Source organism: Vigna unguiculata, chromosome 9 (genome assembly GCF_004118075.2).
Source record: "Vigna unguiculata cultivar IT97K-499-35 chromosome 9, ASM411807v1, whole genome shotgun sequence".
NCBI lineage: Eukaryota > Viridiplantae > Streptophyta > Magnoliopsida > Fabales > Fabaceae > Vigna > Vigna unguiculata.
The window spans coordinates 38,202,079-38,220,879 of NC_040287.1; the positions used below are offsets into that span (position 1 = coordinate 38,202,079).

Here is an 18,801-nt window from a genome sequence, read left to right on the forward strand (position 1 = left end):
CATGACATTTATGTAATTATGTTAAAATGATGTATGTTAATTAAAAAAAATTTATGTCTCACATTTGAATATTTATATTATTTTTTAATATTTTTATTTATTATATATTTTTCTTTCACATGAGAATGTTCATACTCTCAATTTAAGGTAATATAACAAAAATTATTTACTTATTATTATTATTATTTTTTGTTTAATTTGAAGAACTTTTTTGTTTCATTAAAATAATTTTCGTTATTTTTCAACCATTGAGTATATATGTTGATATTTGAAAAATTTTCTTAATTCTCTAAGATATTTTTCATCTTATCATACCTTAATTATACATTTGATTTCCTTTGTACGATTTCTTTTGATAGTCTCTCAAATTATTTCTAAAACACACATTTGTTAGTTTTTTAATATTTTTATTTGTTGTTTATTTTCATCATGTAGAAAAATATTTAGATATATTCTATCTAATTATTTTTTACTTTATAACTCATTATTAATCATACTGTAATTTTTTCACTTTAAATTATGTTTGAAGTGGTTAAAATTTATATATATATATATATATATATATATATATATATATATATATATATATATATATATAATGATATTTAGGAATAGTATATGATAATTCACTATGAGAAAAACATGAAATATTGACTAATTTAGTCATTAACTCATATTAGTCACTATTTTTTGTCATTAATGGTAGTAGTTGATTTATTGTCTGAATCAGTGATTAAATTAGTGATCGATTCAATGATCGAACCGGTACTTGATTTAGTGACAAATTTAATTACTAATTTATTTGTAATTTAATGACAAATTTTTTTGTCACTAATGATATTTCTATTTAATTTTAACCACTTCAAACATAATTTAATAATTAGTTCTCTAAGGTATTTTTCATCTCATCATACCTTAATTATACATTTGTTTTCCTTTGTACAATTTCTTTCAATAGTCTCTTAAATTATTTCTAAAATACACATTTGTTAGTTTTTTAATATTTTTATTTGTTGTTTATTTTCATCATGTAGAAAAATATTTCGATATATTCTATCTAATTATATTTTACTTTATAACTCATTATTAATCATACTGTAATTTTTTCACTTTAAATTATGTTTGAAGTGGTTAAAATTTATATATATATATATATATATATATAATGATATTTAGAAATAGTATATGATAATTTACTATAAGAAAAACATGAAATAGTGATTGATTTAGTCATTAACCCATATCAGTCACTATTTTTCGTCATTAGTGGTAGTAGTTGATTTATTGTCTGAATAAGTGATTAAATTAGTGACCGATTCAATGATCGAATCGGTACTTGATTTGGTGACCAATTTAATTACTAATTTATTTGTAATTTAATGACAAATTTTTTTTTTCACTAATGATATTTCTATTTAATTTTAACTACTTCAAACATAATTTAATAATTAGTTCTGTAATGTATTTTTCATTTTATCATACCTTAATTATACATTTGATTTCCTTTGTACAATTTCTTTCAATAGTCTCTTAAATTATTTCTAAAACACACATTTGTTAGTTTTTTAATATTTTTATTTATTGTTTATTTTCATAATGTAGAATAATATTTTGATATATTATATCTAATTATTTGTTATTTTATAACTCATTATTAATCATTATGTAATTTTTTCACTTTAATTGTATAAATAACTTTTATCTACTACAATATAAAAATTTAATGTAATTGCTATGAATATTTATTTGTCACTATCCAACATATATTGAAGTTCAAAAGATACAAAATCTATGTCAAAATTTTATTATTATGTTTATTATTTGTTCTTTGTGTCATTTTGATCAAGTGATGTATTATAACTTTTATTAGTGTATAAAAAAGAGATTCATTAGAATTTAAAAATAGAAGTAAACAAACATTTAAAATATATTTTAATTTGAATATTTGTTTTCCTTTTATATTTTTTTGAAATATTTTTTAATTTTATCCACTAAGTTTCTTCAATGTTGTAGTTTGCAAATTTAATAAATGTCTTGGTTCTCATGAAATTTTATTTGGTATTATAATCTAAAATGTAGACAATTATAATTTATTTCAAAATATTTGATATGGAAGAAACAATCATCCTCCTAATATTGAATATTTGATAATATTATGTTTTCTTTACCGTAATTTTGTTCTTTTATAAAAATTAATATTGAAGTAGTTAGAATACGGGTACGTGTATGGGTACGAGATTATACCCGTTACCCGGTGGGGATGGGGATGGGACAAAAGTTTGATACCCGTTGGGTTTGGGTATGGGGATGGGGATGAATTTTTTTTGCGGGGATGGGTATGGGATAGCGAAACCCGTCCCCGCCCCGCCCCGTTGCCATCCCTACACAAGTGCAAGTTTTTATTTTATGCGGGCCGTGGGCTATGCGGGCCAGACTTTAAAGGGCCAGCAGGTTCATGTCTCGGCCCGCCTTACACATTTTTAGTGGGCTTGCAAGCCTGACCCTTATTGTCACCCCTAATAGTGACCTTATAATTTTTGTTAATATAAATTTATAATAACTCCGATACCATATTAAGAATGAATTTTAAACCTAATTTAACTATAAAAATTTGTAAAGGGTTAAATATGTTTTTGATCCCTAAATTTTCAGTGAAAATTGAAATTAGTTTCTTTCCAAAACTTTAACCTAATTCAGTCCTCTAACTTTAGAAATAGGTGGATTTAATCCTTTTAACCAAATTTTGTTAAGTTTATTTGACGTTTCAAACGTGTTTCATGATAATATTTGAGTTAATACTAAAGTGAAAATGTGTCAAATAAGGTAAACAACTCAAATACTGTCATGAAATGCGCCTGAAACGTCATATAAACCTAACAAAATTTTGATTAAAAAGACTAAATTTACGTATTTCTAAAGATAAAGGACTAAATTGGTCAAAAATTTCGAAAATTGATTAATTTCAATTTCAATGAAACTTGAAGGATTAAAAACATAATTAACCCATTTGGAAATAAGATTAGGATCCACCTATATTCTTATATACTGTGAATTCGTTGAAATTTTTAATATTATTTAATTTAACGAGGTTGGGATGTAAAATGTCATGAAATTTTAAATTGATTTCATGGTTGAAAGTCAATTACTTTTAGCAGATTTGGTGTCTAATATTCCTTTTTAATTATCTGAATCCTGTCTAATATAAGGAAAGAGAAATTGTTTCTGGATACTCTCTCAAACTTCACTGCTTCTACGTAATGGATCCGCCTATCCAAACTTTTTTGTATATGTTTTAGAAAGGCCTTGCAATACATGAATTTGTGTCTTTCCATATTGTGGAGACGAGGGAAACGGTTATGGTGAAAAGGGCCAACATAAAGAACTGTTGGGGGTGTAGGCATCTTCCTTCAATGTTTTTTGGTTATGTTTGTTTTATCACTATGTTATTTGTTTTGTAACACCTTAATTTTATCTATATTTAATAAATATTTTATTTTACTTTTCATAAATTATGGTGTTAGGTCCAATGTCTATGTGATGATAGATTAAAGGCAGATATAATAAAGAGGTTAATTGTTAATTAAGTGTGTAATCTTTGAATATATGAGAAGAGTCATATAAGAAAGAAGAGTCACATAATGAAGAAGAAACACCAAATGATAATTGACGCTTATCACTTGGCAAAAAATTATAGTTATTAGTCAGGACGCAACTCTTTTTACTTAAGAGCGTAACAATCCAAACGTCATGATTCGATTATGACTCGGCCCACTTGACTTTCACCACGGGACAATTGATGCCACATGCAACAATCTCTTCCTCAGCAATCGTCCTACCAGGATCCTATTTGGATTGTGACTTGATCCATCCAACCTCCGGGACAATTATGCAACCCACAACACATGATAATAGACTCATCACTTAAATTAGATTATATAGTTGCTTGTGAAACTTTTAAAAGGAAGGGTTTGGATGAGAATAGATGGACGTCGTACACTAACGAGGGATTTAAACTTGTGGGAGCATATAAGAGATAACTTTGATTATTTAAATTTCAAACAGCAAGAAAGTTTTGAGGGTTTAACAATTTGAAAAAATAAACATCACAATGCTTTAGATTATATTTTCTAATTTTACATCGATGTTAGAATAACTAAATTATTTGACAACTAACAACAAAGATTAAAATATAAAATTTGTAGACATAATAATTAAAACACAAAATTTTGATAACCTTAAGACTAGAAAATAAAAATAAAATGGTACAAATATTAAAACGTAAAATGTAAGAACCAAAATAAAGAATATATACATTAAATAATTAAAACATTTTGTAAAAACAAAGTCTATGAATACAAAAATAATTAATATATAAATGAAGCATAATTATTTAACATTACAACACACAAACAAATATAAAGGAGAATTAAGTTTCTATCAAGTGATAAACTAGAGAATGTGGATACAATAAGAAAAAACATATAAACAAGGAAGAAGATCAATGATTGACAATGTCTTCGAAGATGTAAGACATTCTAAGATTGTTTTATCTGCCAAATTGAGCAAATTGTTTGAACAAAAGAGAGGATAAGAACAACGATTGCAGCAATGGTAGCAGCGGTTTGCCAAGGACTTTTACAGTAATCACGCCTAAGAGTTGACTTCAACTTAAGACGACGACTTTTATACGAAGCGTCCAAGTCTTGCCATAAAGAAACGTAATCAGAACTAAAATCTTTGAGAAGGATATTTCTGCAAAGACGTTTAGTCCTCTCGGCCGCAGAATCACTGTCCCCTAAAAAGTTCTTCAAAATTCCCGCTTTAACGAGTATATCCACATCCTTACCCGTGTTTACTAGGTATTGCAGAACAAGAGCATACTCTGTTATGTAGGCATCGTTAGGATAGTGAAACTGCTCCAAAGCCACCATGTTGCGAAACAAAATTTCAGTACCATCATCCACCGTGAATCTTGGTATTTTAAGAACCTTTCTTGAAAAACTCAAGTTTAGATAGCACTTACTTTCGTGCTTTCCAAACCTTATTCCTGCTTCTGACAACTTAGTAACACTAGGAATATGCGGCCATTGGCCAGTCCTTGTAGTTTGTTTTCTTCCACATAAGTGAAAATGTCGTAACAAATCTGTGAAGTGATGACATGTTGTGATAAGATTAGGTTTCAAATCTAACCTATTGAATAAGTCAAAGTATTTAAATGTGAGCCGGATGAATGAAGGAATGTCACTGTTACCATCGGCAATAGATAGACAGAAGAGATGGTGAAGAACGAAAAAAGGAAGTTGGTTCTCAAGCAACACCAGATCATATAATATCATAAGTCGAAACCATGGTGTTGAAAGATACTTGTCATATATCTTATAGTGAGTTATCCAAAAGAGTTCCAGTATAAATCCTGAATCCACACATATCATCTCTACAAGTTCTTTCGAGCTAAACTCAAGTACGTCTAAGTAACATTGACGGATATGGAGCTCTTTACCTGCTATATAATGGATCCAACTTTCCATGCTTGTGTTAGTTCGTTCAAGAAATGACTTGCAATAGGTTAGTTTGTGGTTTTCCATGTTCTGAAGATGAGAGTTGTTATGGTGATAAGGGCCTATGGAAACAATCTTTGGGGTGTAAGCTTCTTGGTTGATTTGGCGAATAAGTAAAGGTACTTTATAGATGCAACACTCTTCGGATATGGGTGGCTTTGCTTTCTCCAGCATTCCTTGAATATGGATCACAACATCGTCCATGTTCATCATGGAACAAGGTAGAGTCCAGAAACCAAAACCAGAATTAAAATGATGAAATTATCACATTGTGGCTGATCCATGTATTTATCATATGTCAATCATGCACGTTTCGTCTCTTATGGTGGAGATAAAAGCCTAACCAAAATAATCTGATTAATTTAAGTTCATTTGATTCAACAGTTCTGAACTAGTCTTCTTGTTTGTTAGACAAATAAATTATATTAGATGTTCTCGAATTAGTCTTTGTCGTTTGTTAGATAAATAAATTATTAGATGTTTGTTAAGCGTTGAAATGTCTTTATTTTATCACGTGACAAAATTATACTTATTGTATTGAGGTTGGTATAAACTTTTTTGTAATTATATTAAAAATGAGAATTGATAATATACATGATGCATGAAAGTTATACTTTATCCTAATTTTTTTTAAAGTAGTTGATGAATATGACTTAACTGGAAAATTTACAATCAGTAAAATGTAAAGTAGAACCAAAAATAAATTAAAAAAAACTAACCAAAAATGTGAGATTACTATAAAAATTAACCAAACAAATAAAAAAGTATTTTTTGCTTGTGGCCATGTAACCATAAAATAGAACCATCATCACCAAGTAAGGATAGCTTAATTTATCATTACTTCCCGTGAATATTTTATAAAATTTTAAGAAATCCACATAAAAATCTATTTAAAATTTATTTTCTACAAAGCTTTATGGATAATTCACAAAAAAATAAAAAAAAAAAAATTCACACCCAATATGAAAACTTATATAAATGTTTTTTTTTATAATGGTTCTAGTAAATTAATAATGTGTATAAATGATATCTAAAGTGATTAGATATCTAAGGAATTGACATCCAGTTTACGAGTATTTTTTATATTTGTGCTCAATATTGTGGTTTGTGATTTAAAGTTACTGTTATATTTTTAATACACATTAAGGTATTCGATGTTGTATAAACACTTATGAGAAATAGTTCGAAATTAAATTATTTTGAAAAAGTATGTTTTTTGTTACAAATTTACTAGAGGTGATGCAATTATATGAATGTTTTTTCTTTACTAGAATTTAGTATTATACAAGATGTTGAATTTTGTGTATACATACAAGTACATGTAGATTTGACCTTGAACGTTGTCTTCGTGGGAGAAGATGACTAAGTCACATTATTCGATATTCAACGTTGAACTTCCATTAACCATCTTGGATGAGGAGTCACATGTGATGTCAATTTGGAGATACAATTAATATTATGACCATTCATCAGTATTTAAACTGAAATAAATTAATACAAAGTGAATTAAATTATATTAAAAAGCTAAATTATGTAAAAAGAATTATTCTTAATTATTGTATTATTTTAGATTTTAAAATTTAAATAACTAAAACAAACTAAAATGTATTAAATTAGAAAATACATATTTTTTATAATAATTCAAATAGTTAGATAATCTAAGTAGTTACAAAAAATCTAAAATAGTTTAATTTAATTTAATTTAATTTATTTAAGATATTTAATTTAATTTATTTAAATAATTGTACAATTCAATTACTTTAAAATTTTATAAAAGTTTTATTCTAAGTGAATTTAATTCATACATTTAGTCCAATTATGTATGTAAAAGAGACATTCTTCTAGTGATTTGTTAATGAGTGTGAAAAACCTTCGTATTAGTGTGAACCAGAAAATTGAGTAGAGAAGAATAGGAAAAAGTTACATGTACGACCAAATAACAAGATTTCTAACCTCTTATTTTTCAGTCATGTCCACATTTTATAAATTTTATAAATTATTGTAATATACCTTGTTAAACCACTTGATGTACACAGTCGTAAATTTTATGGTTTCTGGTCTTAAAAGTTCTATAAATTATCTTCAATATTAAGTTTTTCTTGTTCATATGTTAGAAATTACTCTAATATGGTATTGTTGTTATTCACTCAGGTCCAAACATGTTCTGATTTGACTTTTCTTCCTGTATATTCATAATTACTAAATGTACCCACACAATTTTTAAAATAACCATTATAACATTCATAGTATTGACTTCCAGATTATTTGTTTTAGAAATCTTCTAACAAAAACTTTCTAAATTTTTTGATACATGATTTCTGTAACGTTATCTTCAAACTAGGATTTTCTGAACAAGATTTCTAAAACATACAAATGTGTTTTGAAAAAGTTTTTCGGAATAAAATTTTTAGAAGAGAAATTTCAAAACATATAAAATGTATTTTGGGATAAACTTTTAGTGAAACTTGGAATTAGTCTTTCTTGAAAACTTTGAACCAATTTAGTCCCTCAACTCTATAAATGTATGGATTTAGTCCTTTTATAACCAACTTTTATTAACTTTATTTGACATTTCAAACACATTTCATTATAATATTTTAGTTTGTTTACACAATTTGATACATGTTTGATGATGTAATGTTAATTGAAAAACACGTTTGAAATCTCAAAATAAGTTTAACAAAATTTAATTTCAATGACTAAATCCACGTATTTCTAAAGATAAGGAACTAAATTTGTTCAAGGTTTTCAAGAGGTATTAATTTCAATTTCTAAACATATTTAATCCTTGTATTTTTAAAAGAAAGAGTGAATAGTTTAGAGAAATAATGTGGAATGTTCCTAAGAAATAGTGGTGTTAAAATAGTCCGTGTCCTTAGTGGCGGAGGATGCAAGGGGCAGGCGAGGGCCACGGCCCTCCCTCCTCCAAATTTTTTTTTTCATTATTTTGTATTTTTTTTTAAATTATATAAATTATATAAATTATATAAATTTAAAAATTATTTTATTTTTTTAAAATTAAATAATATTATGTTCAAATTTAATAAAATTAAATTAAGTATTTTTTTTATTTTATAAAATACAATAATAAATAATAAAATATAAAATTAAATATATAAGAAACAAAATTATTAAGATATTTTTTATTTTTTCTCTCATTGTCTTTTGAATTTTTCATATGTTGTATTCTTCTTTCATGTTTATTTATTTTCTTTTGTTACTAAAAAAAAACATAAACTTAGTATTTATATCCTCATTTTTTCATATTTTTTTCCATTATTAAATAAATAAATAAGGTAGTTTTCTCTTGTCTCACTTGATAATGAACTATTTGTTTAACATTTAGCATTATTTTTTACCTCATGACCTTTTTGTATATTCATTTTTAATTAATATAGAAGAAGAAACAATGTACTGTGATTTTTCATAGTCGATTTTTAATTGTAACTTGATTATTATAGATTTTTTTAGTAATTATTCTCTCAATTTTTGATTAGATTATGATAAATTATTTTTTAGTCTTAAACTTATTTTTTAAATAGGTATATTAATGAAAAACAAAAGAATAAATTTATTTTTTAAAATTGATAGAGAAACTACCGATGAAGATGAAAACATGATAATATGGTTATTTATTGCATAACAATGAAATGAAAGCTTGTGAATTTTTTTTGAATCAAATGCATATTAATAAAATGGAAGATGAATATTTTGCAGATAATATTGTTATTTACATCGAAAAAAGTTAACTGAAAAATTTAATTACAATTCAATTACCATGAGTTCAAAAATATGAAAAAATGATAGACATTCCTTTAGATATGTGTAGGGATGGCAACGGGGCGGGGCGGGGACGGGTTTCGCTATCCCATACCCATCCCCGCAAAAAAAATTCATCCCCATCCCCATACCCAAACCCAACGGGTATCAAACTTTTGTCCCATCCCTATCCCCACCGGGTAACGGGTATAATCTCGTACCCATACACGTACCCGTATTCTAACTACTTCAATATTAATTTTTATAAAAGAACAAAATTACGGTAAAGAAAACATAATATTATCAAATATTCAATATTAGGAGGATGATTGTTTCTTCCATATCAAATATTTTGAAATAAATTATAATTGTCTACATTTTAGATTATAATACCAAATAAAATTTCATGAGAACCAAGACATTTATTAAATTTGCAAACTACAACATTGAAGAAACTTAGTGGATAAAATTAATAAATATTTCAAAAAAATATAAAAGGAAAACAAATATTCAAATTAAAATATATTTTAAATGTTTGTTTACTTCTATTTTTAAATTCTAATGAATCTCTTTTTTATACACTAATAAAAGTTATAATACATCACTTGATCAAAATGACACAAAGAACAAATAATAAACATAATAATAAAATTTTGACATAGATTTTGTATCTTTTGAACTTCAATATATGTTGGATAGTGACAAATAAATATTCATAGCAATTACATTAAATTTTTATATTGTAGTAGATAAAAGTTATTTATACAATTAAAGTGAAAAAATTACATAATGATTAATAATGAGTTATAAAATAACAAATAATTAGATATAATATATCAAAATATTATTCTACATTATGAAAATAAACAATAAATAAAAATATTAAAAAACTAACAAATGTGTGTTTTAGAAATAATTTAAGAGACTATTGAAAGAAATTGTACAAAGGAAATCAAATGTATAATTAAGGTATGATAAAATGAAAAATACATTAGAGAACTAATTATTAAATTATGTTTGAAGTAGTTAAAATTAAATAGAAATATCATTAGTGAAAAAAAAAATTGTCATTAAATTACAAATAAATTAGTAATTAAATTGGTCACCAAATCAAGTACCGATTCGATCATTGAATCGGTCACTAATTTAATCACTTATTCAGACAATAAATCAACTACTACCACTAATGACGAAAAATAGTGACTGATATGGGTTAATGACTAAATCAATCACTATTTCATGTTTTTCTTATAGTAAATTATCATATATTATTCCTAAATATCATTATATATATATATATATATATATATATATATATAAATTTTAACCACTTCAAACATAATTTAAAGTGAAAAAATCACAGTATGATTAATAATGAGTTCTAAAGTAAAATATAATTAGATAGAATATATCGAAATATTTTTCTACATGATGAAAATAAACAACAAATAAAAATATTAAAAAACTAACAAATGTGTATTTTAGAAATAATTTAAGAGACTATTGAAAGAAATTGTACAAAGGAAAACAAATGTATAATTAAGGTATGATGAGATGAAAAATACCTTAGAGAACTAATTATTAAATTATGTTTGAAGTGGTTAAAATTAAATAGAAATATCATTAGTGACAAAAAAATTTGTCATTAAATTACAAATAAATTAGTAATTAAATTTGTCACTAAATCAAGTACCGGTTCAATCATTGAATCGATCACTAATTTAATCACTGATTCAGACAATAAATCAACTACTACCATTAATGACAAAAAATAGTGACTAATATGAGTTAATGACTAAATTAGTCACTATTTCATGTTTTTCTTATAGTGAATTATCATATACTATTCCTAAATATCATTATATATATATATATATATATATATATATATATAAATTTTAACCACTTCAAACATAATTTAAAGTGAAAAAATTACAGTATGATTAATAATGAGTTATAAAGTAAAAAATAATTAGATAGAATATATCTAAATATTTTTCTACATGATGAAAATAAACAACAAATAAAAATATTAAAAAACTAACAAATGTGTGTTGTAGAAATAATTTGAGAGACTATCAAAAGAAATCGTACAAAGGAAATCAAATGTATAATTAAGGTATGATAAGATGAAAAATATCTTAGAGAATTAAGAAAATTTTTCAAATATCAACATATATACTCAATGGTTGAAAAATAACGAAAATTATTTTAATGAAACAAAAAAGTTCTTCAAATTAAACAAAAAATAATAATAATAATAAGTAAATAATTTTTGTTATATTACCTTAAATTGAGAGTATGAACATTCTCATGTGAAAGAAAAATATATAATAAATAAAAATATTAAAAAATAATATAAATATTCAAATGTGAGACATAAATTTTTTTTAATTAACATACATCATTTTAACATAATTACATAAACGTTATGATAAGATAAAATATATATTGGAGGTACGAATGAGTTTCATGACAAACCAAATAATTAAAAGAAATAAAAAAAAGAATATATATATATATATATATATATATATATATATATATATAGGGTTACTTAATTAGTTGTGAATATTTTAATAATTTAAACGAGAATGGAGATATGGCGGGGACGGGTATTATGGCGGGGATATGTACATCCCCATACCCATCCCCATACCCAACTGAAAAAGTCGGGGATTCCCCATACCCATACCCATACCCAGTCAATGTGGGGATTTCCCGTCAAAACGGGGACGGGTTCGGGCAATACCCGCGGGGACGGGTTTATTTGCCATCTCTAGATATGTGTAATTTCTTTAATAATTATAAATGTACTAGATTATGTATTCATTTTTATTGAATTAGTCACAATAATATTAAATATATAAATTTTGAGTATATTATTTTGGCTCCCCAAAATATTTTGGTGAAGATCCGCCATTGCGTATCCTAATAAATAAGATAAAAGAGAAGGGGAATTTCTTTATGCACCTCCATATACATTCTAAAATTTCAATTTTTTTTTCTGAGTTCCAAAATACACAATCGAGATACAATCCACGATACATAATACAGAGAGAAACAATTGTATCTTAAATTATGCATATCAAAATAAAAAATAAAAAAATCTTTCTCAGATTGCATGATCCAGAATATCTTTTAGGAAGAAGAAGGCAAAAAGTGAGGCAAGTAACCGACGGAGGAAAAAGAAAGTGATGAGAGGGGATGATCGATGGTGAAGAAAAAAAAAGGCAAATGATATTTTAACTACTAAATTGTGACAATTTTCTCTTACAACATAATGTGTCATTTTCTAAGTGATTTTAAAATATTGAAAATGAGAAAATAAAAAAATGGAAAATTACTTTAAAAATGACACATAAGATTTTAAGAGAAAGTTATTAAAATTTAGTAATTAAAAAATCATTATCCTTTTTACAATAATCATCATTGCAACAATGGTGTGATCTGCCAAGGACTTTTACAATAATCACGTCTAAAAGTTGACTTCAACATGTAGATACAATTAAAACACAAAGTTTTGATAAATTAGGACTAGAAAATAAGAAAAATTTTCAAACAAATATTAAACAAAGAGTACATAAATTAAATCAATAAAATACTTTTGTAAAAGAAAGATCATTATCACACAGAAAAATTAATATAAATGAAACATAATTATCTAACATTACAATAATTAAACATGGTACATAAATAATTGACGATAAAAAAACACACCAAACAAAACATAAAGAAGAACTTAGTTGCTTTAAGTCAGCAACTAGAGATAACAGACATAATAGAATAATCAAAAGAAAAAAACATATAAACATGTAAGGCGATTGATTGACGAGGTATTGGAGAGGAGGTAAGACATTCTAAGACTGTTTTATCTGCCAGATAGAGCAAATTGTTTGAACAAACGAGAGAAGAAGGACAACAATTGCAGCAATGGTAGCAGCGGTTTGCCAAGGACTTTTACAATAATCACGTCTAAGAGTTGACTTCAACTTAAGACGACGACTTTTGTACGAAGTATCCAAGTCCTGCCACAGAGAAACATAATCAGAACTAAAATCCTTGAGAACAATATTTCTGCAAAGACGTTTAGTCCTTTCAGCCGCAGAATCGCTGTCCCCTAATAAGTTCTTCATAACTCCCGCTCTAACCAGTATATCCACATCCTTAGCCGTGTTTACCAAGTATTGTAGAACAAGAGCATACTCTGTAATGTAGGCATCATCAGGATAATGAAACTGCTCCAAAGCCACCATGTTGCGAAACAAAAGTTCAGTACCATCATCCACTGTGAATCTTGGTATTTTAAGAACCTGTCTCGAAAAACTCAAGTTTAGATAGCACTTACTTTTGCAGCTTTCAAACCTTATACCTGCTCCTGACAACTTAGTAACACTAGGAATATGCGGCCATTGGCTGGTCCTTGTAGTTTGTTTTCTTCCACATAAGTGAAAAGTTCGTAACAAATCCGTGAAGTGATGACATGTGATAAAATTAGGAGACAAATCCAACCTATTGAAAAAGTCAAAGTATTGAAATGTAAGAAGGATGAGTGGAGGGATGTTATTGTTACCATCGCCAACAGATAGATAGAAGAGATCGTGAAGAACAAAATAAGGAAGTTGGTTTTCGAGCAACACCAAATCATATAATATCATAATTCCAAACCATGGTGTGGAAAGATACTTGTTATATGTACCACAGTGAGTTGTCCAGAAGAGTTCCAGTATAAAACCCGAATCCACACAAATTATCTCTACCAGTTCCTTTGGGCTGAACTCAAGAACGTCTGAATAGCATTGACGAATTTGGAGCTCCTTACCTGCTATATAGTGGATCCAACTTTCCATACTTGTGTTGGTTCGTTCAAGAAATGACTTGCAATACGTTACTTTATGTCTTTCCATGTTCTGAAGATGAGGGTTGTTATGGTGATAAGGGCCTATGGAAACAACCTTTGGAGTGTAAGCTTCGTGGTTGAGTTGACGAATAAGTAAAGGTACTCTATAGATGGAGCACTCTTCAGTTACGGGTGGGTTTGCGTTCTCCAGCATTCCTTGAACATGGATCACAACATCATCCATGTTCATCATTCTATTCCTCTAAATAATCGAACTCTGTCTCTCACCCTAGACACTTTTGGTACAAGTAGACCAAGATATAAATGTAACGTGTGGTCGATTACAAACAAAGAGAATGGAGATAAATATTAAAGTTGTTTGGTGTAGAGAGACATATATATATTCTGTTTAATGTAGTTTCAACGTAATGAATTATGTAAGTAACTTGTTCTACAATCCTCTAGGATAATCATTACCTAAGACATTAGACATTATTAGTATAATTTTTTTTTTGTCAAAAATAAATTATTGTCAGTGGACTTTTTTCTAAATTTAAACTTAATGTAACAACTTGTAATTTTCCATTTTTGCAAAATATATTATCTAAATGATATTTATAAGTGTTAACTACTTTTTAAGAATTACATGAAATTTTTGTATCTCTTAATTTGTAATTTTTTTCTCTTTCTCACATATCTTTGACAAAAACATTTGAAGCTCGCATTCAAACTTCACTTTATCCGGTAGTCTTAACAAAACTTGGATTCAAAATTTTAAAAGCTTGGATTCAAATTATTTTTCTACAATTTCTTAACTCTTATTGTACTTTATAATTAATGTTTTTCTAATAATCTAATGCAGAAATACATATGTGGAGGAAGATTGGTACCTGGGTTTCATGCTAAGTTATCTTATTGACAATTATTGTTCTAGTTATATAATCTTTTGCATCTTAGTATGAATTTTCTTCTGAATGTGCTATTTTAGCATGGCTATTCTCTTTAATATTCATATAAATTTAGTTCATCTTTTATTTTATTGTTTGTTTTTGTTATCTCTTTGTATATATAATTAGTTTTAAATTGGTCTAGTTTAAGTCCAAAAGTCTAAATTTAATGCAAACAAACTATCACATGCAAAAAAAAAAAAAATGTGACTGTGACCGTTTACATTTGTCCATCTTCTTTGCATACTTGTTGTGAGCGCTGAAAACGGCAAGTGTGGTTCTTTTTAACTAAGTTAATGACATCAAAACAAAATGATGATGCATCCCTGTTTATCCCCTAATAATTTTTTAATTTACTAAAGTTCATCCATGATTGGTGATAGTATTTGACCAAAATTTTGTTCTACTTTTCTTCATAACGGTCTATTGTCATGCTAGCGTAGGACAAATACGTAGCTATCGTGTTCGAATTAAGCACCGTCATATAATAATACATGAAGCTGATATCATAGCTTATTGTCAAAATGGCTTTTAAGGTGTTGATTGCGTTAGTTAGCTGGGTCAGATCATACATTACCATTATTTTCTACTTTGTTGCGGAATTCAAGATTACTATATTATTGGTCAAATATGGTTTGAAGTCATTACAAATGTTTTTGGCTAAAATATGGCTACAGATATTTTGCTACAATTTTACTGCATTTATGACACAAATAAGTATCAAGTTTAAATATCAAATTAATCTTTTCTTGTCTATTAAAATTTATAGAATAGTATTATTAGTATGATCTCGGTAGAGCTGTCAAAACGGGTATTTCGGTCCGACCCGACTCGACTCACCACGAGTTAATGATTTAGTGAGTCAACCTAACTCGGCTAACTTTTTAGAAGTCAAAAAAATTCGAACCCGACATGGCTCACCACGAGTTGATGCGTTAAATGGGTTCACTTAATTAAAAAAAATATAATTTTTTATTTTTTTTCAGTCAAAACTAAATTATAATTCTAATTAAAATCTAAATAAACTTTAATACAATCTTAAAACAAACCAAGATAAAAAACAAGATAACATGACCCAAATGTAAAGTCCAACTTAATAAAAAATATTGTGTGACCCTTTTATTTGCGGGCTGACTCACCAACCCGGCTCACCACGGATTCAACCCGGGTGAGCTAGGTTCTATGAGTCAGGTCAAAAATCAACCCGTATTGAAGTTTGTAAAAAAATTTCAACCAAATCTAGCCTGAACCTAGAGTAAGCCGGATTGACTCGCAAATTCCAATCCATTTTAATCGCTCTAGATATCGGTGCAATACTGTAAGTGATAGGAAAACATTAATTTTAAACGAAAATTTTATATGACAATTTTCTTTATTCATATTATTATTATAAAAGGATTTAATATAATAAATTAAAATAAAATCTTATAATAGTAAAAATACGATATTACAGAATAAACAATAACACGATATTAATAATAATAACAATTTGAAATCCCTTATAAAGATAAAATGTTGATAATATGCTTCTTAAAGACATTATCTTTATTTCACAACTCTGCAGTCCGAGGGATTAACTACATTAGATTAGATCATCTTCTGCATAAATATTCTTTAAGAGCATCACTAAAGCTTTATGCTTAGCAATGATAAGAATAATCAGATACAACACTCCAAGTGAAAAAACCATTGAAACACCGAAATTGAAATGATTAAAAAAACACTCACAACAATTAGCATTGTAACAATAACTGAACTTACCAGGTCTTCAAGACAAATCTATTCTTGCGGTATCACACTCATAATAGAACACACTGTTTGAATCACAGAGAGAACAAGAAGAACAATCGCAGCAATAGTAGCAGCAGTTTGCCAAGGACTGTCGCAATAATCACGTCTCAGAGTGGATTTCAGCTTATTAAAAATATTATGATAAAAACCATTCAAGCCATGGCTCACACTCCAGTAATTTAAATTCATGTTTGACTGTGTAATATTTTTGCCGAGACTATTGAACAGATTGACCACAGAATCAGTGTCTCCTGTCCAATTCACCAGTACTTCCTGTTGGACCAGTGTATCCACATCTCTGCTGGTGTTTATAAGAAAGTCCAAAAGAGAAACATAGTCTGTGATGTAAGATTCATGAGGATAGTGACACTGTTCCAAAGCCACCATGTTCCGAAACAAAACTTCCGTACGATCTTCCACTTTCAACTGCGGCATTCGAAGAACTCCTCCTGAAAATTTCAAGTCTAGCAAACAGACGCTGTCAAGAACCTTAAAGTGGACACCTGCTTCTGACAACTCATTAGCAGTAGGAACATGTTTCAGCAATTTAGTAGTCCTAGGAGGTCGTCTTTCCGGAGGATGTTGCAAGTGGAAAGTTCTGATTAGATCCGTGAAGTGACTTATGCTAATATTATTATCATCGAATTTCAACTCAGGTGTGTTGTAAAATTCAAAATAGAGAAACGTAAGTTCAATAAATGAAGGAATGGCATTGTTACCAGCAACAGATGTGAGAGAGAGATTGAAAAGATGGGTGAGAACATGAAATGGAATCTGGTTCTCAAATAGCAACAAATCTACTGCTATAGTGTCCCTTATCAAGGGAATTAAAAGAAAGGTGTCGTTCCCCGACCATTCGTTGTAACGGTCTTTCCAGAAAAGCTCAAATATAAAACCAGAATCCACCACGATTATATTCACCAGTTCCTCCTTGCTGAACCCAAGCGTTTCTGAATAACAGCGGCGAAAGTCAGGCTCTATCTCTTCTATGTAGCGGATCCAGGTGTCTAAGCTTGTTTGGGTTCGTTCAAGAAATGCGTTGCAGTAAACAAGTTTGTGTCTTTCCATGTTTTGAAGGCGGTGATGATTGTTGTGGTGAAGAGGGCCTATAGAAACAATCTTTGGGGTGTATGCATCTTCGTTGTGTTTGCGGATATCAAAGGGCACTCTGTATATGCTACACTCTTTAGTTATTGGTGGCCCTGCTTCCTCCAGCTTCTTCCTTATATCGATCACAAAGTTCTTATGGTCCCTGTGGTTCGTCATTCTGGTCACTTAGTATGTCCAGAAAAGAAAACCCCAGAGAAAATGCAGAAAACCTTCTAATACGTGGATATTTTTTGGAAACTCAAAAGTCTGTTTAACACTAGTGATTGAGATATATGATACGAGTGAAAAATATAAGCATGATAGATGATGTATGATAGTAAAGAGAAGAGAACCAGAGAAATGGGTGTTGTGGTTGAAATGTGATGAGCAAAGATGAAATAATGTGAGTGGGGAATTATGCAGAATTACCTGATTCCTTTCTTTCGATTAAATTTTGAGTCTTTGTGACGAAAGTTCTTGTTCTTGCTTGATGCTTTTCTTGAGAGAATCAGAATAATTAAGTACTCATTTTTGTGAGCTAAGGGTTTCTTTTATCACAGATACACGTTGTGCATGAGTATGATTGACAAAAGCACGGGTATGCATGCATTCTAACTGTTCCTCTTCATCTTTCCTCCCTGTAAAATCTTAATCATATATACGAGAAATTCTTATATATCTTGTGGCCAATCTTTACTAAAAACATACCATTACATTTAACTCATGAAAATGAGAGTAGCGATTTTGTTTTACAGCAAATTATAGATCGGTGATGATAATGACGAGAGAGAATACATTTTTGAAAGGATATTTGGTA

At 28.1% G+C, this 18,801-nt stretch overlaps 3 protein-coding genes across 3 annotated transcripts; all 3 read right to left on the reverse strand.

The window, feature by feature from the left end:
• Positions 1-4,466: 4,466 nt before the first annotated feature.
• LOC114195921 (UPF0481 protein At3g47200-like) lies at positions 4,467-5,794 on the reverse strand. The gene has a single exon (XM_028086370.1). It carries the CDS (start codon positions 5,769-5,771, stop codon positions 4,536-4,538), a length of 1,236 nt encoding a protein of 411 aa, XP_027942171.1. The 5' UTR covers positions 5,772-5,794; the 3' UTR covers positions 4,467-4,535.
• A 7,169-nt stretch (positions 5,795-12,963) lies between these two features.
• LOC114164386 (UPF0481 protein At3g47200-like) lies at positions 12,964-14,504 on the reverse strand. The gene has a single exon (XM_028049038.1). It carries the CDS (start codon positions 14,408-14,410, stop codon positions 13,178-13,180), a length of 1,233 nt encoding a protein of 410 aa, XP_027904839.1. The 5' UTR covers positions 14,411-14,504; the 3' UTR covers positions 12,964-13,177.
• A 2,144-nt stretch (positions 14,505-16,648) lies between these two features.
• On the reverse strand, positions 16,649-18,345 carry LOC114164563 (UPF0481 protein At3g47200-like). Its single transcript, XM_028049280.1, has one exon. The coding sequence runs from the start codon at positions 18,159-18,161 to the stop codon at positions 16,884-16,886; it is 1,278 nt and encodes a 425-aa protein (XP_027905081.1). The 5' UTR covers positions 18,162-18,345; the 3' UTR covers positions 16,649-16,883.
• Positions 18,346-18,801: the final 456 nt, after the last annotated feature.

Bases quoted from the DNA above. Each gene is read 5' to 3' on its own strand.
- LOC114195921 (XM_028086370.1), bottom strand. From the start codon at position 5,771: ATGATGAACATGGACGATGTTGTGATCCATATTCAAGGAATGCTGGAG.
- LOC114164386 (XM_028049038.1), bottom strand. From the start codon at position 14,410: ATGATGAACATGGATGATGTTGTGATCCATGTTCAAGGAATGCTGGAG.
- LOC114164563 (XM_028049280.1), bottom strand. From the start codon at position 18,161: ATGACGAACCACAGGGACCATAAGAACTTTGTGATCGATATAAGGAAG.